Source organism: Heterocephalus glaber, unplaced genomic scaffold, assembly GCF_053883595.1.
Source record: "Heterocephalus glaber isolate CG9 unplaced genomic scaffold, H.glaber_assembly_v1.0 deba00001538, whole genome shotgun sequence".
NCBI classification, from domain to species: Eukaryota; Metazoa; Chordata; class Mammalia; order Rodentia; family Bathyergidae; genus Heterocephalus; species Heterocephalus glaber.
The window spans coordinates 29,249,879-29,274,709 of NW_028258333.1; the positions used below are offsets into that span (position 1 = coordinate 29,249,879).

Here is a 24,831-nt window from a genome sequence, read left to right on the forward strand (position 1 = left end):
TAGTTTGTCTTCAACCCTAGATGGCACCAATGTCAATAAAAATTATGTCCTAAATACTAGGTATTCTGAACTGTGACTATTCTTAACCATAGAGCAATCATTGAAATTTGGGAGCACAGGGAGGCAGACTAGCTTCTACGATTGCTGTTTTTATACCAAATACTGTAATGTAATGGTTCTAAATGTTGAAATTATGGGAGAAATTACAGTATAGTTACTTTATAGTTTAAGAATTTATATGATACTTAAATTATGAGGGCAATATTGAAGTGTTTCCCAGAGTGTTTTTAAGTTTGGTTTATGAAGGAGGCTGGGGATTTAGCTCAGTGGCGCTATGGCTGCCTCGCAAGCACAAGGTCTTGAGTTCAATCCCCGGTTCCACAAAAAAAAAAAAGATCAAGTTTGGTATATCAGCTAAAAGAGCAAATGAACCAAAGAAATACGAAATGGTTTGGACTAGATTATACTGTAATACAATTTCAGAATGGTCTTCAGTTTAGTATCAGTATATTACAGAGAACAAATGTATTCATATTTTCTTCAGTTTGAATTTTAGTATTGATAACATACATTTGGTTATTTCAGGTCTGTAACAGTGTGTTTAATAGCTGGGACCAATTCAAAGATCACTTGGTAATACACACCGGAGATAAACCCAACCATTGCACTCTGTGTGATTTGTGGTTTATGCAAGGAAATGAATTCAGGAGGCATCTGGATGAATCTCACAATATTTCAGAGCGTCTAGTAACTGAAGAAGTCCTTTCAGTAGAAACACGTGTGCAAACTGAACCAGTGACATCAATGACTATTATAGAACAGGTTGGGAAGGTGCATATGTTACCATTGCTTCAGGTTCAGGTGGATTCAGCACAAGTGACTGTGGAACAGGTCCATCCAGATCTGCTCCAGGATGGCCAAGCACATGATTCACATATTAGTGCGCTTCCAGAGCAGGTCCAAGTGAGCTATCTAGAAGTGGGTCGAATTCAGACTGAAGAAGGCACTGAAGTACATGTGGAGGAGCTGCATGTTGAACGGGTAAATCAAATGCCAGTGGAAGTACAAACTGAGCTTCTAGAAGCAGACTTGGATCACGTGGCCCCTGAAATCATGAGCCAAGAGGAAAGAGAACCTAGCCAAGCAGATGGTGCTGAGGTTGCCAGGGAAGATCATGAAGGTGCTGAAGGTTTAAACAGCAAACTGACAGTGGATTCCCAAGCTGAAAAGACAGAGAATGAGGACAGAACAGTTATGCCAGTTTTAGAATGAAATAACAGATGAATGTTATTTTTAAATTTACATGTTGGGTTTTGAACTAAGGGCAGTGTGACTGTCCTTAAGCTAACAGACACGTGGACCAAAGTCAAACTATTTCCTGTTGTGCTGAACTATTTTCTATGGAAACAAACTGATGACCCTCCCCCCAGATAATATCACAGAGGAGGGGTCTTTCTCATGAAGGGAAGTATATTTCTAGAAACTTAAATGGATTATATTCTTCTTATATTGTTGGGTACGAATGTATCTATTTTCATTGTGGTAAAGGTTCTCCCTCTTCTGTTCCCCAGGTGATGTCCTTCTTTAAATTTTTTCCATATTGTAAAATCATTAGAATACAGCCTACTTTATGTATTCTAATGCATGAGAATTGAATATATAGGAAACTCAAGCCTGCATGAAGAAGAGTGCATTGTTACTGTGCAGTTCAATTTTGGCTCTGACTTTCTTTAGCTTGAACAACATTATGTCTACCCCAGTTAGTCACAGATGCCATCTCTGCACAGAAACAGAGTGGTGGTGACACAATGTCTAGAATGTTAAAAAAAAAATTCACACCCATGTGCCTTTTCAAAAGCAACTAAACTTCTATAAAGCATCTCTGGTTCTTCCTAGTGTGTTGGAGGAAGCAATGTAGATGATGGTGTAAGTACTTCATATTTTTGCTTATAATGATAACCACCAGTTCTTTTCCATTTAAGTTAGGTTGAAAAATTTTATTTAACGACAGCTGAAGGACCATTTTCAATTGGGAAAATTTCATTTACATCTGTGGTAAACTTTATTTTGAAGAAAAGTTGCACTAATATTTTACCACCAGATGAAAAAAAGATGACCATCATTTAAAAATTAATGTATTTAAAATAAAGTACAGAGAAAGATGTGTATATATCAGGCTTTGTTTTGAATTTTTCCCCCAATCCTTAATGTAAAGATCTTGTGCTATAACTCTTAAAGCCATACAAATACGAGTGCTAAACTGTGGACTTAAAAGTAGGTGTGTAAATATTTTTAATCAGTATTATTTGGAAAATAAAATATAACAACCACATAAAATTAATATGCTATTTTCTTTACCTATTAAATATTGGGAGATGTTTACATTTTTAAAGTAAACCTTAAAATTATGTGTTCATGGCTCTTTTTTAATTAGTGTGGAAGTTGTTACAAGAGAGTTCTTACTTTTTTTGCATAATGTTAACATTTGCATCTTTTGAGGCATAAAATTCTTAATACACACCTCCAACCCCCAAATTCAGCTCAAAACAAGAACTTAGTGTTTTAATTTTCAGATGGTGGGTGCAGTTGAGGCAGTTTACTTCAGTGAATATTTGCTTCACTTATTTGTGTGTTAAAAGATCAGTTCAGCTAACCCCCTTTGGTAATCTTGATGTCGAATGGTAGCACATTTATGAAATACACTGAAATGGATTTACATAATTGGAGCAGTCACAGTAGTCAGGAATAAGATGTGCTTTTATTTTACAAACAAAGTAGAGTATGAACACTGTTATTTGGCAGTTAAGCACCTACTGCAAAACTCATTTCTATTTTTTCTTTAAAGTTAGAAAATACTAATAAAATTAAATCACATTGAATTTTATTTGCCTTAGGATGTCTGTGCCTGTTACAGCTTTTTGTTTTTAAACAGCCCTTAGCAGACAGTGATCTCAAACATGTAAATTGACAGCTAGTATACAGTGAATTTTTAATGCTGAAAATAGCTCATGTCTTCCCTTAAGCCAAGGTATGAGACAAGGTTTATTTTTAAACATAATCCTCTTTGAAGATGTCTGACTATGAGGATCAGGAGCAAAGGCACATCAGAGTATTAAAATTACCATTTGAGCTTTTATGTTTGGCAAAGTTAAGGCAGTTTTAAGGAGTAGATGGAGCTTATTTTCCTTTTCCCAAAAGGTACTATAAGACTATCAGTATGCTCAGAATGCCAGTGAATTTGATTGGAAAAGGAGGAGAAATTGACCTACTTATAAGCCACTGGTTTGAAAAACACTGTGGTTTGCAAAATTTTGTATATATATTATTATCATAAACATTTTTAAAACTGATGTATATCTGTCTGCTCCAACTGCTAAATGAGATATTTATGGGTTATTTGTTCCCATACTATTTTCTAACTTTATTCCTACTTAGGTTTTAAGGTATTAAGTCTTATAAGTTGGGTATTCAACAATTCAATTCTAATGCTCCCCAGAATTGGTAGACCCTCAGAGGTTAAGTGCACAGGACTGCCAAACTCTTCACACTTCAGGCACAGCCACAGATGGCTATCAACACTAACGTTCAGCCAACTACAAATTTGGGGTTCCCATAATCCCCAAGTTTGGTAATGTCCCAGAATAACTCAAGAAAGCATAATTCTTAACAATTGCAGTTTTATTAAAGAGAGTATAATTTAAGAATAATCAAATGGAAAAGATGCATAAGTAAGGTGAGGGTGTAGAGTAAGTAGGTCAGTGCTTCTATATTCTTTTCCTGGTTCACTGCCCTCCCAGAATGTTTTTTGTTGTTTTGAGACAGGGTCTCATATTAGTTTAGGCTGGCCTCTTAAACTCAGGGCAATCCTCCTGCCTCAACCTCCCAAGTGCTGGGATTACAGGTGTGCGCCACCGCACCTGGCTCTCCCAGCATGCTATTGACCAGCTTGTAAACTTTCTTAGTGGAAGTTTAATAATATAGCAGTCTGTTTTAGTAACTGAACTCAATTTACCGCCCCTCTGCTCTCCGCCAGAGGTCTTAGAATGGGCCTCATAGTTGCAGGCATCTTGGTTGGTTCCTGTGATAATACAACCTTGTCTTAAAGCTATCTAGGGGCCTCCTGTCAGTAAGGCCAAAAGGAGCTTGTTAAGAATAATAAGACATTACTATCAGGAAATTCCAAAGGTTTTAGGAGCTCTGCTAGGAATCAGTGACAATAAACCAATTATGTATTTTTATTATACCATACTATCACTCATGCAAAGGAAAATAAACCCTAATATCAGTAAATTTCAAAGGCAGAAAAATATTAAACAGAATAGATACTATTGAATGTAAGAATATTTTCTTGGAAATTTGAATGCTGCTGCTCCCACTACAAGTAGGAATTAGATTTTAGGACTTAAGTCAACAAACTTAGGACAGTAAGAGCTAAATGTAAAAATCTTCAACATTTAAGTGGATTTTAGTCGAAATCTCCACTTTAATGTGGGTTGATTATTTTAAATGGGCATTAAAGGTGTTTGCACGAAAATACTGTTTTATAACTGACATCCAAAATGTTAAGTAAATGCTTGACTTGGAAAGTTTACCCTGCCTTTGTTGGAAAAAATTAATAGCTTTGACATTTTAACACTAACCTTTCCATTAATTGCATCTGAAGAGGAAGATGTACGCTAAATCCTGGAGCTCTTAATATTTGTCATAAAGGAATCAAATGAGAAACAAGTAATTTCACTCTCAGACCCTCACCACCACCACCAATTAAAATGACCCTTTATAGGGCTGGGGATTTAGCTCAGTGGATTTAGCCGCCTGATGCGCAAGCGCAAGGACCCAAGTACGATCCCTGGTACCAAAAAAAAGACCCTTTGTAGTTGGAGCCCTGGAAATGTATTGCTTTAGAACCATAAATACAGAACTGGTCGTCATCATATAGTCTGAGCAGGGTATCTTAAATCCTACTCTGTGTCCTATATTTTATTTCATCATTCCTTTCTACTTGGTAAGTAGGAAGGCAGCTTGTAAATTTGATCTTTTTCTCTTTGTCTTTCCTATAACCTAACATGACATAATTATTCAGCTGAAGCAATCGCTACCTTGATATTTCTACCAAACTGTAGCCTGGAAAAAATTTCAAACATAATGGTTATCATTCATGAATCACCTTCATACTGCGCACTTATCTCAGTTTACTCAAGAAGTTAGTATATTAGCTTTCATAAATGGAGGACAAATGATGAGGAACAACTGATGAACCAACTTTTTTTTTTTCCATTAAGTTTATTGGTACATTTTAGGTATGCAATATAGTTACATTCATCATGGGGAACTTGTACCATTACATGAGTATCTTGGTTCTTATTTTTTCCCCATTCCCCTGCCCTCCCTTCACCCCCTCCACCCTTCCCTATTTACAAAGACTTTGTTTCCATGTTTTCCTTTTCTCATATTTTTTCTTTTCCCTTCTTTCCTGTCCCCTACCCCTCCCACTTTCCCTGCTCCTTTAGACGTTTTCTTCCTATTTCATGATATCAGTTATACATTTTGATTCTTATTTGCACTTTTAGTTTTTTACACCAGAGAAACTTCAGTATTTACACATGTGTGTCCTATTTATTTCACTTAAGAGTATGGCCTCAATGTGCATCCACTTAGCTCCAGATGTCTCTAGTTTCTCATTCTTTATGGCTGAGTAGTACTTTATTTTATTAAAAAACCCCAGCTTTATCCAGTCTCCAGTTGATGGGCAAATTGGGCTGTTTCCAAGTTTTAGCTATTAGAAACTGCCATTATAAACATGGGTGCGCATATATCACTGTGGTATGATTCTTTTATGAATTGAACCAACATTTGAACACAGACCCACTCCTGACCACTAAAATAGGATTGCCTCTCTATAAGATCTCTTTGTAGTTGACAACATTGGATTGCACAAAGCGTAAGATAGACACTAATTTTCTTTTTGGAATTATACCAGCACTTGATGGTATTGGGAATGGAAGAAATAAGGTCCAAAAAGCTGGCAAGATCTGCAGCAAATCACCTTTTATCTTTCCCTGAGGCTGCAGCACATTGTGTAATAGTGCTGTTCTTCTGAGAGTTGTCTTTTTCAGGCTTCCCCTCCATTTATTTGCCTGGCATTCTAAATTCTAAAGAAAAGCTACACCTGAATGATTACAATTTAAAAATATGGTGAATGTTTATATTTATTACAGTAAAAGATATTGCCTTTAGTTCCACTCAAAATACTTCTCCCTCACTTCAAACACACCTTTCATTCTTGGCAATGTGTCTTTACTGTAATAAGGGTTTTTAAATTTTAAATATTCATTATATTTTACAATCTTTAGATTTCAGAACCAAGAACATCTGACCTTCAGATTAAAAGAGAGTGTATAAGATGATGTTTAACTTTACAAAAGTAATGTTTGCCTAAAGAACAGGAAGTCAAAGCTGATTGCAATGTTCAGCCAAAGAAAAAAAATTCATGCCTGGTACCCCAGTACAGGTCTTCGGGCCTCTTGTTCACTGTACCTTCTTTCCCTCCCTAAACCCTTTGTGTACCTGAATTCTCCAAAATGGTCTCTTTTTGTGGAGACAATAGTTGCCCCCTTCTTCCAGCCCTTGTATAAATCTGATTTTGTTCTGTCTTGGGAGTATTGGCTTTTGAGCAGCAAACAGATGGACTTAGACCATGTAAGCAGTGGTTCTCAAACTTTGCAGGCATCACAATCTTGTTAAAGCACCTTGCTGAACTCCACACCCAGACTGTCTGATTTAGTTGTTCTGGGTTAGGGCCCAGGAAATTGCACTCCGAATAAGTTCTCGGGTAATACTGATGCTATTAGTCCTGAGAATAACTGACCACCTACTTCAAAGAAGCCTGTGTGGTGATTGGACGCAGGACCTCATGCATAGTAGGTAAGTGCTTTACCAAATGAGCTACATTTCTAGCCCTTTTGGAGGGCCTCTTCTCTTTTTTTTTTATAGGTGCTACTACAGATGTATCTTCTTTGTCACCAGTTGTCAACATTGGCCTTACATTGTGATAAATGGACTAAGATAAATTCTGGGTTTTTAATATCAAGAACATTCTGATCTTCAGTAGGTAACTATGTTTTTGAGATAAAAATGTCACAAAGACAAATGTTAAGAGAAAAAGAAGACATTTAAAGAACCAAATAATCAGAATAATTGACTAGGAATAGTTTTACTCCCTCTGATAACTCAAATATACTTAGACACAACACGCTAACTAATAACTGCTGAGAAGCAAGTATCAATGTATATATTCATGTAGGAGAATAGTTGATAATTAACTGGTTTGGGTCCTGGTAGGCTAGCTGTATTAGAACAGTACTTGTGTCTTGTGTGACAGTAGTTATCTAAGCCCTGTAATTTTTGATACAGCTAAGAAATACTAAGGAGAACAATATGGGTCCAGGACCCTAGTCAAATGAAATAATGCTTATTAAAGACTAAAATCAAAGGTAATTCTATTCAAATCTGTTTTTTAAGAACTTCATAATAGGTAATTTTGCTAAGTATCAGTGGACTCAGAGCCTTCAGCTATTCATTGTCTAATTGTTAATAGTACATGAGTGCCATGTGTAAGAAAGTATCACACTAATTGCTATACTTGGCTTCCTGATCAATTAAAGTTTGGAGTATAGTTCCTACTACAGTGAAAATTTCAGCAATTTAAAACCTTAAAATGAAAATTACTGTGGCTTTTTTCCTTCTTCCCTCCCTTCCTCTCTCCCTTCTTTTCTTTCTACCTTCGTGTGTGTGTGTGTGTGTGTGTGTGTGTGTGTGTGTGTATGTGTGTTGCACTGGGGATCAAACCCAAGGCCTTCACACTAAGCTACATCCCCAACCCTTTTTGTTTTGTTTTGAGACAGAGTCTCCCTAAGTTACCCAGGCTGGGCTCAAACTTGTGATACATCTGCCTCTTGGCTCAAATAAATGTTTCTTCAACATCAGAAGTATTCTTAAAAGGTTCCTATAAAGTTAAGGAAAATGGGATTTTGATAAATATCAGTTGCAAATAAATGATTCCATTTTAAACTATCAGTTGGCCCCCTGCTGAGGGAATTCACAAAATGGAAGATAGATCTGAAGCAGTTGCCTAGAATGTGGCACAGAAGGTAAGAATCTATAAAACATGAGATAACACATGGTAAGATGAGAAGATTGGACACACGTGATGTCCAACAGGAGTTACTAAAAGGTAAAACTTGAGAGGTCTGTTATGCACTAAATGTTAAACCCCCCCCATTTATATGTTAAAATCCTAATTCCCAATGCGATTGATCATATCAGGAGGTAAGGCCTTTGGGTGATAGTACATGAGTACATCTAATCTAATGAATAGACTTAATGCCATTATAAGAGATTCCAGCAAGTTCTTTTGCTCTGCCCTCTGCCATATGAAGATACAAAGAAAAGTTTGCAGTCTGCAAACCGTTAAGAGGCTCTGACCATATTGGCACCCTCATTTCAGACTTCCAGCTGCAGAACTATGGTAAGTAAATATTTGTTTTTTGCAACTCCCAGGCTATGAAAATTTGTTACAGCAGCACAATCTAACACAAGGTCCTTCTCAAAGACATTGTCTGAGAGCCGGGATTTAGCTCAGTGGTTTCGCCGCCTGCTGCACAAGTGCAAGGACCCAAGTTCGATCCCTGGTACCAAAAAAAAAAAAAATTGTCTGAAAATATTTCTGAATTGTTGAAAGACATGAGTTCTCAGATTTAGATAGCACTCAGATCCTAAACAAGACAAAGAAATCAAAATATCCTGGGATAGGTTATGCCATTTTGAGTTGTAGACTCAACTGTATACCAATGTAGTCTTTAGAAAAGTTTGGTCTGCATCCTCTTCTAAGATTTGTCAAATATCCCTACGTGAGAAAAGAGGAAGGAATACTGGGGGTTGGGGACTGACTCCTCATGAATGGTCCAGGTTCACATTCAGTAGGCAGGAAGTGTACCAGGTGACTTAATGACCAGAAAATAAGTACAATTTCTGTCTGTTTGTTCCCTTGACTAGCACTAAGTGTATAAACTTGGCAGAGAACATTTTGATCATGTCTGGGTCCCAAATAATTAGACATTTGTGATGAAAAGAGCATATTTTAACACATTTTCAGCAGGGAATCCTTCTAAGGAGCGAGCCATCCCAAAATTATTGAGTCCAGGTTAGGAAAATTTCTTTACCATTTACCAGAAGCTTCATATCATTAATTCACATAACAACTCCCAGATTACAGATAAGAAAACTGAACCTAAAAGATGCTTGACATCAAGAATGTCATACAGGTAATAAATAGCAGAGCTAGAAATCAAGATGTAGACTCAAAAGTCTAAACTTTTAACCACTGTCACTGTTTTTTTTGTTTTTTCTTTTTTGTTGTTGCTATTTTTAAATTCTGTACCTTTTTTTTTTTTTTTTTTTTTTTTTTTGGTGCTAGGGATCAAACTCAGGACCTTGTGCTTGCAAAGCAGGTGGCAGCACCACTGAGCTACATCACTGGTCCTTGTTGCTATTTTTCAAAGCAAGACCAAGTACCTTCTGTATAAAGTCATCTGGTATTTAAGTATGTATATGGAGGTGTAAGGTTTAGAAAAATGCATGTTAATGAGCTTTCCAATAGTCATGGACTTATCTACACTGTCTTATAGGTCTACAGTGTCATAAATTCTTTTGCGAGATATTTTTCTGACATTAAACCCAAGTAATCCCGGCCTGAAACTTTTTGTTTTTTGAGACAGGGTCTTGCTATGTAGCCCAAGCTGCCTTCAAACTTTTGATCCTCCTGTCTCTGTCTCTAGAGTAGCTGGGATTACAGGTGTGCACTACCACACCTGAAAGAAAGCAAGAATTTTTAACTTCTATATTGTTACATTCCAATTAGCCTATTGACAAAGCCCCTTGTAGGAGAAAATTAGCACTTTCCCCAGTGAACAGGATTTGGTACAGTCTTCTGTGCTAGGGAGTCCCAGGGCTCCAGGGCAGAGCAGGCATGAAGGAAAGGTTCTGACTTGAAAGAAGCTGGCTCTGGCATCATGGATACAGAGAAATGGGAGTTCCGAGGGTTCCTGGAGTGAAATCTGGCAAATGCAGAAGTGACTTCTAATGCAGTTTGAAATTGTCCTTTCTCTGTGGGGGCACAATGTGAGAGCCTGTGCACACAGACTTGGTCCCGGTTGGGAGTTGCATTTGGTTACTAGGCATTTTCTTACAAAGTTTTATCCAGTGTATTGTCATGTGGTGGGATTCAAGGAATCCTTCATATTTTTAAATAATAGGCAACGTTTTGCCCTGTTATTGCCTTAAACATAGACTGATGGCATATGCTATTTTAAAGATATTTATTTATTTACTGGTATTGGGGATTGAGCCTAGGACTTTCATACTGAATGCCATCCCCAGCCCTTTTTTCAGTTTTTATTTCTTTTTTTTTCAGTTTTTATTTTGATACAGGTTCTCGCTAACTTGTACAGGCTGGGCTACAACTTGTGATCCTCCTGCCACAGCCTCCCGAAGTGCTGGGATTACAAGAATGTGCCGCCATGGCCAGCTAAAATTATTCTTTTTTGTTTGTTTATTTGTTGAGATGGGATCTTGCTATGTATTCCAGACTGGTCTTGACCTCACTTTGTAGCCTAGGCCGGCCTTGAACTCTCAGCAATATTCCAAGTGCTGGGATTACAATGCACGCCACTACACTTGGCTAAGACTATTCTTTTTAAATGAACATCCTCTTTTCTTTCCCTTCATAGACAATTGTTTCTCATATAGTACTCCTAGCCTACACAAATAAATGACCACTCTCATAAGCCAAGGAAGCCATCATTTCAGGTTCTTTTCCTCCTGCCAAACGCCATTGCATGGAGCTGTCCAAGGTTTTGTTTCTTGCTCTGCCTGTTCCTAACCTCTTCAATCATCACATAAAAACGCTGCAGAGATGTGAAGAAAGTGAGTCACACTGTCTGAGTCTGAGTCTCAGCACCAACATCTACAGCTATGTAACATTTAGCAAGTCATGTACCCACTCGGGTCTCAGTTTCTTCATCGACCAAAATAGGAGCCCATTCATAGGTTATTGTGAGAATTTGGGCAGATACTCTTCATAAAAATATTTATTACAGTGCCTGGCAGACAGCAAAAGAAGGATCTTTGGGTTCCTTAATTTCTACCATAAAAGGATTTTAGACTTGGGTTTTCTCATCAGCACTTTTGTTCCTGTAAATATTGCCCTGGCAATCATGAAAACAGGATTGCATGAGGTGGAAAGAGTGATCACAGAACAGCCATGTAAGGTGTTTTGTCCTGGCTCTGCCTCCAGCTGTGTGACTCTTGCTAAGTTAACTGACCTCTTTGCACTCAGCTTCCTCTTCTGGAAAATGAAGGGCTTAAACTTTTGTGTTCTGTGAATTCCATTCCCAGCTCTACATTTCAATCCACTGACTTGGCTTCCTTATCAGTAAACTGGCAAAATAATATTTGGCATCTACCCTTAGTCTGTCAAAACTATGAGGAGACAGATTAGGGAGTCATGAGAACCCGGCCTGATGCGTGCAAGGGAGGGATCCAGGCAGAGGGTGACATTAGCACTTCTTTCTGCAGAGCCGAAACCCTGCCAGACTCACCCGAGGAGCTGTCACGGTGCTCTGCTGAAAATCCCCGTTCTGTTGGGAGAATTGCTGACGGGTCTCGGTCTCCGAAGACACAGAAAGCGTCGTTCAAGAGCTGAGTGGCTCAGCGCAAGGCTGATCTGAGCTGTGTCAACCCTCTTTCGGCTGTGTCGCTGCTTCCCATCCACGCCCTAGGAGGGATCCTCTCTCCGAAGGCCCGAATCCCCTCCCCGAGACTCCGCAGTGGGTGTCCCCGCGCCGCACTCCCTCCTCCGCCCTTTCCTCCTGGCTGCCATAGCAACCGGCCTTCCAGGTCCGGACCCCGGTCCCGGCGCCCCCGGGCCTCCTCTCCCCCTCCCCCAGGCCAGCCCCCTGCTCCGGATTGGTCTTTCGGGAAACGCTACGGGGAGCCAGGTTTCCAGCGGCAGAGGGCCGAGGCCAGCGGGCGGGGTCTGCCCGCGCAGCGTAGGTGGGGCCGGCCGCCCCTGACAGCTCCGCGAGCTTGGGGCGCGACCTGACGCCGGCGCCCCGGGACCCCGCGCCAGCCCGCCGCCTGCCCGCCGCGCAGCCCGAGGTAAGCGCAGGGGTGCAGGGCTCGCCGCCCGGCGCCCCTGGCCCGTCCGCCTCGCTCCGCCAACCTTCAGACCCGGGTGGCTGGGGAGGGGTGTCCTCCTCGCGGGGCCCCAGGACGAAAGGGAGACAGTTCTGTCCGGGGTGTCAGCGAAGCGGCGTCGGGAAAAGGTTAGGCGTTCCTCGGGGCGGCCCGCGGCCCGATCCGCGCCAGACGAGGCTCCCGCGCGTGTGCCCCGTCCTGCGCCCGGCCCGGGCCTGTGTGCGTGTGTCACCCTGCGTGGGGCGGACAGCCGGGCGTGTGCGCGCCCACGCGTGAGCCCAGGGTGCAGCCCAGCCCTGCAGTGTGCACGCCGGGGCGCTGGAAAGAAGCCCAGGGAGCCAGCTCAAAGGTGTGAGTTGGTGAGGAGGGCTGAGGACCCGGTGACCTCCCACGGCGCTGGCCGGGCCGGCGATGCGGGAAAGCACAGCTCCCGCCTGTGGGCCTGGCCAGGGACACCTCCCACCGTACCCCACACCGCGACGCTCCCCCGATAAAGATGCTTCCTCTGCGCAAAGTACAGAAAAGCCGCGTCTCTTCCCGAACACCCTTCCCAGCAGTGTTAGGAGCTGGACGACTCGCGATGCCACCCAGGGAAGGATCTCAATAGAATCTTTAAAACGCCGGTTTCGACCAGCATCCGCGCTGGACACATGGGGCAGATGGACAGGTCACGGCGGTAGATGAAGGAGCTCTTCCCCCTCAGCGGGGCAGCCTAGGTGCAGCCTTCTGCACTCTTCCTCCTTTTTTCCTTCCCTCCTTCTTTCTCCTCCTCTACTCCCCACTCCTGTTTTCTTCGTCCAGTTTCGTAGACAAGAGGGCTCTCTGTTAGACCACCCTCCCCCACCTCGCTCCTCATCCCGTTTCAAAATAAGAGCGAATGAATCACACTCTGAGCTCTCACCCGTGTAATTCAGACACGTTTGGAAATTAAACCGCATTTGCACTCCAGGCCGCACGAATCTAAAAGAGAAACATAAACGGGAGATGGGGGGTGGGGGGGATTGTGTTCCGAGTTAAGATTTCAGATGGGAATCCTAAACAAATACTTGTTTATGGTAATTTGGTTTTCAAAAAATATGTATCACATAAGCTTGCATCATCAGTATTCAATATGATTCATAGAAGCGCTTCAAAAGACGGTTTCTGTTAGTGTTGCAAAAGCCCTTCCAATTTTGGTTGCCATGGTAACTGCAGAAGTCGCCCTGCACAATTGAGGCTGCCTAGCTGGGACCAGCAACTGTTCTTGTGAAGAACTTCTTGCTTCTCCTCATGTCACCATAGTGATAATTGAATTTGTAAAAAGATACTTGTATTCGAACCTCGAGGCATGATTTTTTAAAAATTATTTTGTCTTCGAAGTTTGCAATTTGTACAACAGATCTCTTCTCTCTGACAAATGAGAGGAAACCCTGCCCTCCAGCAAGTCAAATGGCCCAAACAGTCATGGAACCCCAGCTCTTTTTCTACACACAGTGCACTAATTTGGACAGTGTTTCATGTTCAAATAATCCTGGCCTGGAACCAGATCTCCTTCTCCATTTAGCATTTACATTTGGAATCCTAATGAGCTTTCTAATTAGGAGATGGGGGAGTGTGGATGGGAGGTCCTAGGAGAGCACACTGCAGGGAAAGCTGAGCCCCTGCTCCTTGGGCTGGTGTTTGGTGTGCTGTTGAATTTGCTCAGGAAAGCCCTCATGAGTTTATTTTTGGCTTGCCCACTGTTAAGTGGTAAGCCTGGAAAAACCTTCAGAGAGACCTCCTTCTGTGTTAAGAAAAAATGTGGTTTGGATATTTGGTTTGTGGTATGTGATTTTTCTCTAGTAACCAAACTGCATTTAAAATAAAGTAGGTTTGTATGAAATCTAAATTTCTCAGTATTAACTACAGATAGCCCTTTATATTCTTGTTTAGTCTCAGCTTTTTAGTCAATAATGCTTAATTTGGGATAAACAGTAATACTATTTCAAACACTTTCATCAGCAAATGTTGGTCCCTTTAAAGAATTGTAATTATTTATACATCCACAGTTCCTGAGTTTTGAATCCTATAAACCATTTTTACACATTGATAACATGATTGGAAAATTTAAAAGCCCCCAAACTTAGAGTCTTAAAAGAAGAAAAGCAAATATTTTATGATAGTAAGTTCATGTTTTCACCCACATGCATAGTTCCATTTTGAGAAATCTAAAATCCAAATATATCTTTAAATCCAATTTCATTCTGTGAATCTAATCACTGTATTTCTCTAGAATTAAAGAGCTTTAACTGGCTGATTTTCAGTTGTTGAAAAGACATTGAATCTATGTCTTGTCATTTCTTATTGTTATTATAAAAATAATTATCTGGAATTGAAGTTATAAATTTCAAGAGAAGAAAAGGTTCGATTTATTTATGAAGATAATAGTCAACAACATGAATTAAGCACATCATAATTCTTCAATTACTTTCAACAACTTCAAGGTTAGCTCAGCCACTTATTATATAGCATCCTGAGAAATATCCAGTCTTACTGATGGGCACATTTTATTCAAAAGACAAATGATTTCAACTAACCACTTGGACAAGTAAGAGACAAAAATCAAAAGTACCTTCCAGGTCTATAAACATGAGTATCAACCAAGACTTCGAGAAAATCAAGGTGAGAAGAGAGATAGGCTGGGGCTGGTGGAAAGAATTAAAATAGAAAAAGAACCATGTCTGCCTCAAAAGCGCAAGGTCCTGAGTTCGATCCCTGGTACCAAAAATAAATAAATAAATAAATAAATAAATAAATAAATAAATAAAATAGAAAAAGAAAACTGTAGGGAAAAAGAATCTCAAGTGAATAGAAAACAGAATAAAGACAGTAAAAAGGAAAATGTTAAGTACAGAGGTACACAGAAGAAAAATCAAGGGCTACCCACTTGGGACCCCTCCCGGCCTTCAGGAGCTTTCCTATCAATAAATATCTTCCCACTTAAAAAAAATAAAATAAATAAAAATAAATTAAAAAAAAAAAAAAAGAAAACCAAGTTGCAGAACAGGAATCTAAAAAGAGTATCACTCTTCATCTTCATCCTCCAGGAGAATATTCACACTTTTCCAGCAAGCTCTAGGTACCCTGCTAAGCAAAGTCCGGTGACTCATTAGAGAACCCCTAGGTTCTCTGAGAACCTGCCTGAGAGACAGCAGCTCCCCCATCTGTCTCCAGGTCAACAGAGCTAGCTGTTCCCAAACCTTTTCTGAGGCCACCATTGAATTTTCTACATCTCTATTTCTTGGGATCATTTAGTTGAGATAATTTATAGATACATTTGATTGTATAATTACAACTTTTTTTGAGGGGGACTTCTTTTGAGACAGTGTCTCACTTTGTTATTTAGGCTGACCTTGAACTCACTGTGTAGCTCAGGCTAACCTCAAACTTGCTTCTTGAGAAAGGATTGTTGGAAGTAAATTTTTGGTATTCCATATGCCTGAAAATATCTTTGGGTTTTTGGGGGGATTTTTTTTGAGACAGTTCTGCTCTGTAATGCAGGCTGGCTTTGAACTCACTATGTGGCCCAACTGGCTTCGAACTCACAGTGATCTTCTGCCTCAGCCTCCTGTGAGGGCACCAGCATGCTCAGCTCTAAAAATATCTTTATTTTATTCTCATACTCACTTGATGCTTTACCTGGGTATAGGATTCTAGCTGGAAATTAATTCCTGCAAATTCCTGAAGTCATTAACTTATTGTTTTCTAACTTCTAGTGTCAATGAAAAGTTCAGTGACAATTCTGATTTTTAACTGTAAGAAATCTATTTTTTTGGGGGGGGGGGTACCGGGAATCGAACTCGGGATCGAACTGCCTTGCAAGGCAGGCAACACAACCACTAAGCTAAATCCCCAGCAGGAAATCAATTTTTTTGTCTCTAGAACTTTGTAGGGTTCTCTTACTGCTTTCTGAAATTTCACCAAAGGAGGGGGTCATGTTTATGATCATGTTCATTTGCCTAGTGGGGCTTTTCAACCTAAAAATTCATGAGCTTAACTTCTGGGGACTCATAGATAGACATATTTTGTTTGGTTGGTTTGATTGGTTTAGTTTTGGTTTTTTGAGACAGGATCTCGCTATGCAGTTCAGGCTGGCCTTGAACTCAACCATTCTCCTGCCTCAGCCTCCTAAGTGCTGGAATTATGGGTATATGCCTGCCCAGAAAGACATATTTGGAAAATTGATCCATTTTATTGGTTACTTGTCCATCCCATGAGTTGATTATTACTGATTGCATCAACTGAGGACTTTTAAGTTTGAATGACTTGGTTGCTGACCTTTGGAATCAGGCATGCTTCCAAACCATTTGGAATTCTGACTCCGTTTTTCATCACTTTTTTGACTTTAAAGAAAATTATCTCTACTCTCTTTCATATAAGAATCATGAGAATTTGCTTTATGAAACATACTGGTTGTAAAACATAAATCAAAGCATGAGGGCAACAAATTTACTGTTGATTAATTACATAATAGCCAAGCCAGAAATGATCATGCATATTATGTGAGCTTTTATACCAACTGTTAGCATTCTGTAGTAAATATTTCTGTAGAACCTTTCATTTTAGAGCAGAGAAAACAAATCTAGAGCTATAAAGTATAGGTCACACAGCTGCTGAGAAGGAACACAACATCTCCCCTGACTTTATTTTTAGGTGCTGAGGATCAAACCCAGGGCCTCTGGCATGCTAACCAAGTGTTCTTTCACTGAGCTACACCTCCAGCCCTCCCTAACTCCTTCTGAAACATTTTTTCTTTCTCCTTGCCTCCTCTCTCTCCTTGGTTATCTTGGCTTACATCTCTCTTTTTCTAAATTCTTTTTTTCTTTCTAAATAAATAAATATTATACTTTATTTTAAACTATTATTAACATGGTTTATATAACACATATAAACATATGTGTACCAAACACTCCGAGGAGCTGACTGCAGCGAAGAACACCCGGGAAGGAACACACTGGACAAGTTGGAAAGTAAAAGAGACCTTAGTCTGGCCAGACAGCACTCCCAAAGCAAAGTAGCTTAGAGAGACGACTAGCTCAGAGTCCGAGGCTCTTTTTATAGGGGGTTGCAGGAGAATTTAACAAGCAAAATTTACAGAAGAGGAACAAAGGTTAGTGGTCAGCTGACACGTACTGATGGTCAGCAGATGTTTGTAGATTGTTCTATATTTAGCGGTGTCCGGAACATCAGTTTCGAACAAAGAGTTGAGTAATTTACTTTGGGACCTTATGGCTGATACAGATCTTATCTAGTGTCCGGGACTAACAAGCTTCTTCATCTATTTACTCACATTCAATCACAGTTGGGGGTAGGGGAGTTTTATGATTACAGAGTTATGATCCCACATATGTATTTGAGAGGCAGCAAGTAGTAGTCAGTGAAATTGTCCTTAATTCTGGAACCAGCTTGCTGGGTTTGATTCTGGCCATGATCTGCCTACTATGTGATTGTTAGCTTTATATTACTGTAACAAAATACCTAGGATAATCAAGTTATAAAGAGTAAAGGTTTATTTTGACATGCAGTTTTGGTGGTTTCAGCAGAGGTTTAGTTGGTTCCATTGCTGTGGTCCTGTGATGAGGCAGCAACAAATGGTGGAGGAAGATTGCTCTCTGCATGACCAGAAAGTGAAAAGGAGAAAGAAGGAGCTCGTGTCCTAATATCCCTAAATTACTGGAAGACCTCCTAGTAGCTCTCATCTCTTAAAGTTCTCTACCACCTCCCAAATGCATCTCTCTGAGAAATAAGCCTTTAACATTTGAGCCTTTAATGAGCATTGTAGGTCTAAACTATAGCAGTAATCTTGGGCAAATTTTTTAACCTCATCATGCCTCAACTTTCTTGGGCATAAAGTAGGATCTACCTTCTGGGTTGTTGTGAGAATCAAATAAATTAATTCATACAAAGCTCTAACCCAATAAATGTTATTGTTAACAGTATTATTGTCAAAAATACAGAAGTAAATAATAACCCGTAGGAGTCACCTGTAATTCTACCTCTAATCTCATTGATAATTCCAGTTAGATTACCATGGTTAACATTTCAAATGGTTGCTTTTTTTTTTTGGTAAAAACAAACCAAAAGGAAGGGAATATTGTACATACAGTTTTATGTGTTGCTTTTTCCATTTAACTTCATATATTGAGCCTGTTTTTCATGTTATTGACTTTGATATTCTATATTTATTTTCTTTATCAATCTTAACACAGTTTATGAATTAGCTTCTCAGTAAATAGTAGTGACTTGTAGGGAACAGGGAAAGGGGACGTTACTAGAACGTCTACAGTAAGTCCTAGTCTCCTGTGAGCCACAGCAGCACAAGGTGAATTAACTTACTATACAGGAAAGGTAGAAAAAATGAGACTTCCAGAAGAAGCTGAGCTTTGGGCCTGATCAGTGCTGCTCTGGGAGGCAAAGGCAACCCCCCCCCCCGCCCCCCCCAGCTTGCTGCACCTTTTATTCAGTACATAAGGAGAAACAAATGTACCAGATAATGGGAGTGGCGGAATTCCTAGATCAATGAGGAACTATGCAGATAAAGATTTGGTTCCTCCCAGGATGTCTCCCACAGGTGTGGTCTTGCCCTGGAGCATCACAGCATCAGGGGATTCCTGAGGTCTCAGTTGTGACTGGTGGCCGAAATGGAATCATATCTCAAAATGCCATTGCTGGCCTGTAGGCAGGAGAACTAGGCCTAATCAAATGATTTTTCCCTAAAATTATGTACCATTGCTCCCAACAGTGACTTGACTAGGAAGTCAACTCTTCCTTCTGGATGCTTTGCTTCATGAAAGTGAGAGACTCTTGAATAGCTAAGACAGAGCCTTTTTTTTTTAATTAAAAAAAACCTTTTTGAGACAGGGCCTCGATGTGTAGTTCAGAATGGCCTTGAATTCACTGTGCAGCACTACCTGGCCTCACACTTGAAGTGATCCTCTTGCCTCAGCCTCCTGAGTGCTAGGATTACAGGCACATGCCACCATCCCAGGTCAACAGAGCCTATCTTTCTCTAAACAATAAATGCATGCTGGAGATGGCACCAGAAAAGTGTGGGCTACAATAAAATGAACAAGTAATCATGTGAACAATCAGTGGAGGAACATGGGAAAGGAGTGGGCAAGAACTAGAATCCAAGACCAGCCATGGTGGTTCATGGTTTAAATCCAGCATTCTGAGAGGCTGAGGCAGGAGGACAGCAAGTTCGAGCCCAGCCAGGGCAATTTAGTGAGACCTTGTCTCAAAAAAAAAAAAAAAATTGCTGAAGATGTAGCTCAGTGTAAGGACTCTGGGTTCAATATCCAGAACTAAACAAACAAGAATTGAAAAAGTAGGGTGTGACTCAGTGGGACAATCAAGTTTGTTAGTATCCCTATCCAGACAGGAGAGGCCAAATGGAAAGTGGGTCTGATGCTTTGGTAGGGATTAGGTGAGGCTGGGAAGTCAGAGAGAGGGCATCCATGTGCAGGTGTCTCCCACTACTTTGATCTCACCAGTTCCTCTTGGGAGATCTGACCTATTGACTCTTCTGCAGTACATGACTGTCATAACTGCTTCATTCACACAGGTCATGCGTGGCCAGAAACAGACACTTAGCAATGTTTTCAGGCCTTAAATGTCAAGCCTTTGAGCAGCTCAGGGAAGATGTGTGTTTCATAAAAGAACTATGGGCAACGTGAACACAGTTTGGGGTTTATGTCTGTCACTGTCACATACGCTATAGAATTGACCATCTCCCCATGAGACAGGGGAGCCCTTTCCCAGAGAAGCTCTTGGATGAGTTGGGTTAGGTAGGCAGTTTTAGATTGATGGACTCAGAAAGTGTAGAGACAGTTCTGTGTGGGCTGCACTCAGATTTCCTGAAGAGTCCTCCTCTCTGTACAGCACAGTGCAGCCTTGAGAAAACCATGTATGTAGCATGGTGACCACCATCTGTCAAGAAGAGGAAAGACTTGCCAAAGCTCTAAAACAGTAGAGTCGGGTAATATCTACAGAATAAAAAGCTTCAAAAGTGTTAAAGGTTGCACTGTAGCAGAGCTCAGGCACTACACTGCAGCCTTCGCCTGTTTGTCTCACTGCTTGAATATTCACCAAGTGTTGTAAATGGGTGCCTTACACCTCTTTCTTCAGTTTCAGATTATGTGATAAAAATTACCCATCAGAACAGATACTAATATTTAAATACAGAAGATTATTTCATTTCTGACTAATAAATTACATGATTTTAGACATTTCTGAGCTTCCAGGTTAGCCAAAAGTACCCCTCACACATAATTAACAGCACCAGCTCTTGTAGAACAGAGATACGGATTTTCTTACCTTTTCTATTTTGTCAAATTCAGTGGTTCAAAAAAATTTACTTTTGGGCCGGGGATTTAGCTCAGTGGTTTCACCGCCTGCTGTGCAAGGGCAAGAACCTGAGTTCGATCCCCGGTACCAAAAAAAAAAGAAAGAAACATGCAAAATAATTTACTTTTTATTTCCCTGCTCCCCAGTTCCTTATCTTTCCCTTGCTTAACCACACCTGTAGATTTCTTCAGGCCTCATCTCTCCAGGTTCCCTCTTTGGGGCGCTCACACTTTCTGTGTCTATCTCTAGCTTTTGTTTGTCACATTTAAATTATCTGGTTATGTATCTCCCTAGCCCAGGAGCCACAGATTTAGTCTTATCTACACTGTTTCTAGACCAAGTGTAAAGTGGAAGGTGCTTTCAAAATTGGTCATTTCATCTTGACTTCAGTGGAATAATCAGAGAGCACATTGCATAGGGTTGGGGGGAAGGCAAGGATACAGCAGAGAAATGACCTATTTTCATCCTCCTCCTCTCTAGCAGTTCTTGCTCAGTGGGATTGACTGTGACACACACAGTTCTGCCTCAGAAGATCAGGGGAAGCATCTGTGCGTCTGGGAGGCATGGACTCGGGTCAGACAGGCCTGGGCTTGAAATCCAACTTGGCTGCTCATTGCCTGTACAACTTCAGACAACTAACAGTCCTGACGTTTAGTTTCTTCACCTACACAATGAGGATGACGAGAAGTATCTTTTAGGGCTGTTCTAAGGATTAAAGACTATATTGTATATGTAAGTTGGAATATAATAATAATTATTCTAAGAATGCTGTTGGTTACAAGTAACAGAAATTTTCTACTTACTTAGCCAGAAGTTTCTTTCTCTTTCTTTCGGAAGGGGTCAGGACAGGCCACTGAGAGCTTTGTTTTAGGGGTCATCCGAGTCCTAATTTATTCCTCCTGTCTTCCTGTTCTGCTAGCCTTCCTTTTGCTGTCACACATATCATGTTGTTATCTTTCACTGGCACTGCACCTTCCGACAACAACAACGAAGGACAAGGAAGCAATGCTAGCTGCAACTGTGCCCTTTTAACAGGGATGCACATATTCTCAGAAAACCTTCACGAAAGACTTATTGGCCAAAACCATGTCTCCTGGCCACACTTATTTGTGAGGGAAAGAGAGAGACTGGGCTTTCGAGCCTCTGCATCAGAAAAGGGCAGAAGAAGGAGGAGGAGGGGGGGGGAGGAGGAAGAGAGTTTGTAAAGACATCAAATGAACCAGCCTACACTAATGCTGGTAGACTATCAGATTAACAGCATACCCAAGTGTCCCAGATTGTCGGGGTAGCCCTTGTTTATGCCTGGTGTCCCAGTGTGATTGCTAAATAATACCCCATCCTGCTTTCAAAAATGTTTGGTTTGAATGGTAAATTTTTAATTTACCCTATTTATCAAGGACCCACTTTTTATTGTAGGCTTTCACTAAATAGCACTTATTAATAAAATAGATCACCACCATAAGCAAATAGCAAGCCAAGTTGTGCGGCACAGGTGGTAGGTGTGCTGAGTTTACAGGGAACAGAAACAAACATGGAAAGACAAAAGAGTTGGGCTGAGCTGGTTGGGAAGGACGTATAAGGGAAGGTATAATGGCAAGGTGTGAGCAATATCTGGCCACTCTGAAAAATGGAAAGGTATGAACTTTATATGCCAGAGACTTTTCTTTGGAAAGATCACACAAGTTTTCATGATGGCTTTGTGATGAACACTAATATAAGATACAGTGCTAAGATTTGATTTGATAAGAGCATTCTGGGGACTCATGGCACTAAATAAAACAGCCATTCATATTTATTAAGCAAAGTGGATTTTTTTGGACATCACAAAAGTTATCACAGGCGGGGGATTTAGCTCAGTGGCACCAAGCATGCCTTGCAAGTGTAAGGTCCTGAGTTCAATACCTGATATGAAAAAAAAATGTTACAAAATTTATCACAAAAATTTCATGAGAAGGAAAAAATTTTCTAAATTATTCTCTTGCAAAACATGTAAAATGTGACCTTGAGCTAGAGAAAATATTTGGATCTTCCAGATTTTCTTTGGAGTAAATTTTTTCTTTTTTGGTACCAGGGATCAAACTCGGGTCCTTGCACTTGCAGGGCAGGTGGCGGAACCACTGAGCTAAATCCCTGGCCCCCATCTGGAGTGAATTTTAAATTAAAATATTTATAGCTATTTATTTTATCCCTTAGCTTGGCTTTTTTAATTTTTTTCTTGTACTGGGGATCGAATTCAGGACCTTGTGCTTGCCAGGTAGTCACAGCGCCACTGAGCTAAATCCCTGGCTCCTTGGCTTGGCTTTTAAATCCTGTTGGGTAGGTTGGTGAGTTGACATAGTGGAAAGAGACAAAGTAAAGAAATTTGGTGAGTTTATCTGTCTGGCTCTGTTTCCTTGGATATAAAATAAGAGATGAAGTCATCCTGCAGGCCCCTCCACTTAGGATTTCTAAAAGTCCAGGGGTACACTTGGACAATCACAGGACACACTGCTTAGTTTGGCTTACGGAAATTAAGAAGTAAAACTGCTGAGAACACAGGAGAGCACAACATGGCTGAAGTCCAGCTAAGCAACCTGCCATTTGTTATTGGCTGAGAGAAGACATTTCCTCAGCAGTGGGGAAAGAAGGCCAGTGTGAAAGGTGTGCTAGCGAGGCTGGAGGAATGCTGAAAAAGAAGGAAAAGACTTGTTTTAGCTGGCATGGTAGCACATACCTGTGATCCCAGCCACATGGGGGTCTTAAACAGGAGGATCACTTGGGCCCACAAGTTTGGGGCCAGCCTGGGCAAGGGAAAAAGCTCATATTATTCCAGGTCCTGAGCTATTTTGCAGCATTCAGTGACCTAACAATACACCTGGTCCAAAGAACAGAGCAGCAGTGTCCAGAAAACCAAGTACCAGGTGTAGCTCACCTATCTGGGTTTGTTCCTAAGATTTTCTCTTTTTGGGGGGACTAGGGATCAAACTCAGGACCTTGAGCTTGCAAGGCAGGCATGGTGCCACTGAGCTAAATCCCCAGCCCTGTTCCTAAGATTTTCTAGTGGCACCTCAGAGGTTGGATCAGTTTGAGGGTGTATTGCTGAGTGTTCTTCAGCCTTGTCCCCTTCCCCTTCCCCCAGTGCTGAAAAGCAAACCCAGGGCCTTATGCACACTAACCAAGCTTTGTATCACTTGTTACATCCCTAGACCATCCATCCCCACTTTGCTATTTACTGAAATGTTACTAGTGGCTTTCGGTTTTGCTCCCAACTGCCCACTCCTCTGTAGCCCCTTCACAATTTAGTACCTGCAAAAGAAAGTCTGCTTTCTAGCCTCCCATCAGTTCCTAAGGAAAGCAGTTCTTGGTGCTCCAGGATTAAATTTATGCTGCTGCATACATGTATTACTACATCTGCAGTAATACAGCATGTTAAGGTTTCATGTTTCTTCAGTGAACTATGGTGACATTACCAGAGGTAGTCTAAACTCTCCATAAAAACATCTCCTTTCTAAAACAGACCCCCAATGTTTTGCACTTATTTCCCTGTTACTTTTATTTTTGCAATGAAAGATTTAGAATCTAGATAAATTTCATGTTAAATCAATCTAACTGGGTTTTGTTTAGATTTTTCCCTTGGGAAACAGTGTTATCAAATAGGGGAAGATGTTAGCATTCTAGTGATGCACTGCCTAAGGACTATCTGGGACGTGGATACTGATGTTTAAACTGCCTGTAAAATGGTGATGCTGGATTAATATCTTCAGGGTACCAGAGAATCTTATTTAGGCTCCTACCCCAGGATCCCATTCCTGACCACTGTAAATGTGGTTTAGAGTTTTTAGAGAATGTTTTCTTTCCTGTAACCCCTCCTCTGTATGTCCTCTGATACGTTACCCTCCTCATTCCTAACAACTCACATATTTTTTATGAAATCTTCAGATGGAATTTGATTTCCTCAACTTTCTCTTGTTAGAAGACAGAATCATCTGCTAAACACTTACTACTTCAGCTAGCAGTTGGAAATGGCAAGTAAGAGTCCTCTCAGTTCCATGCCCAGAGCAACCCATTGCCATGTGGAAAGTTGCTTTAAACTCTAGCCTCCTATGGCTGTTCTCAATGACTCGTGTGACAGTTTTGCTCAGATGCCTTTTAGAAAGCAGGAAGATGTTGGCAGTTCTGAATGTTGGAGATGAGAGCAGGTATACCAATCGAGAGTTTAAAATCAAAGCAGAT

General features: G+C 40.7%; 2 protein-coding genes and 1 long non-coding RNA gene across 7 annotated transcripts in view; 2 read left to right on the plus strand and 1 right to left on the minus strand.

The window, feature by feature from the left end:
* The window catches only part of Zbtb35 (zinc finger and BTB domain containing 35), a 43,393-nt gene extending 40,983 nt beyond the window's left edge, over window positions 1–2,410 (plus strand). For all 5 annotated transcript variants that reach the window (XM_087189347.1, XM_087189348.1, XM_087189351.1 and 2 more), the window contains one exon: window positions 586–2,410. In XM_087189347.1, the coding sequence (XP_087045473.1) occupies window positions 586–1,272 (687 nt within the window). In that variant the 3' untranslated portion in view covers window positions 1,273–2,410. The remainder of the gene's footprint in view (window positions 1–585) is intronic.
* LOC147824540 (uncharacterized) lies at window positions 448–11,996 on the minus strand. Its single transcript, XR_015442260.1, has 2 exons — window positions 11,658–11,996; window positions 448–1,222 (listed from the first exon to the last, which is right to left on the minus strand). It is a non-coding gene; the product is annotated as an uncharacterized LOC147824540 (long non-coding RNA).
* Window positions 11,997–12,090: 94 nt separating this feature from the next.
* Nim1k (NIM1 serine/threonine protein kinase) overlaps window positions 12,091–24,831 on the plus strand; it is a 58,283-nt gene continuing 45,542 nt past the window's right edge. The window contains exon 1 of the mRNA XM_004848563.4: window positions 12,091–12,216. The gene's annotated coding sequence lies outside the window, so the exon portion shown is untranslated. The remainder of the gene's footprint in view (window positions 12,217–24,831) is intronic.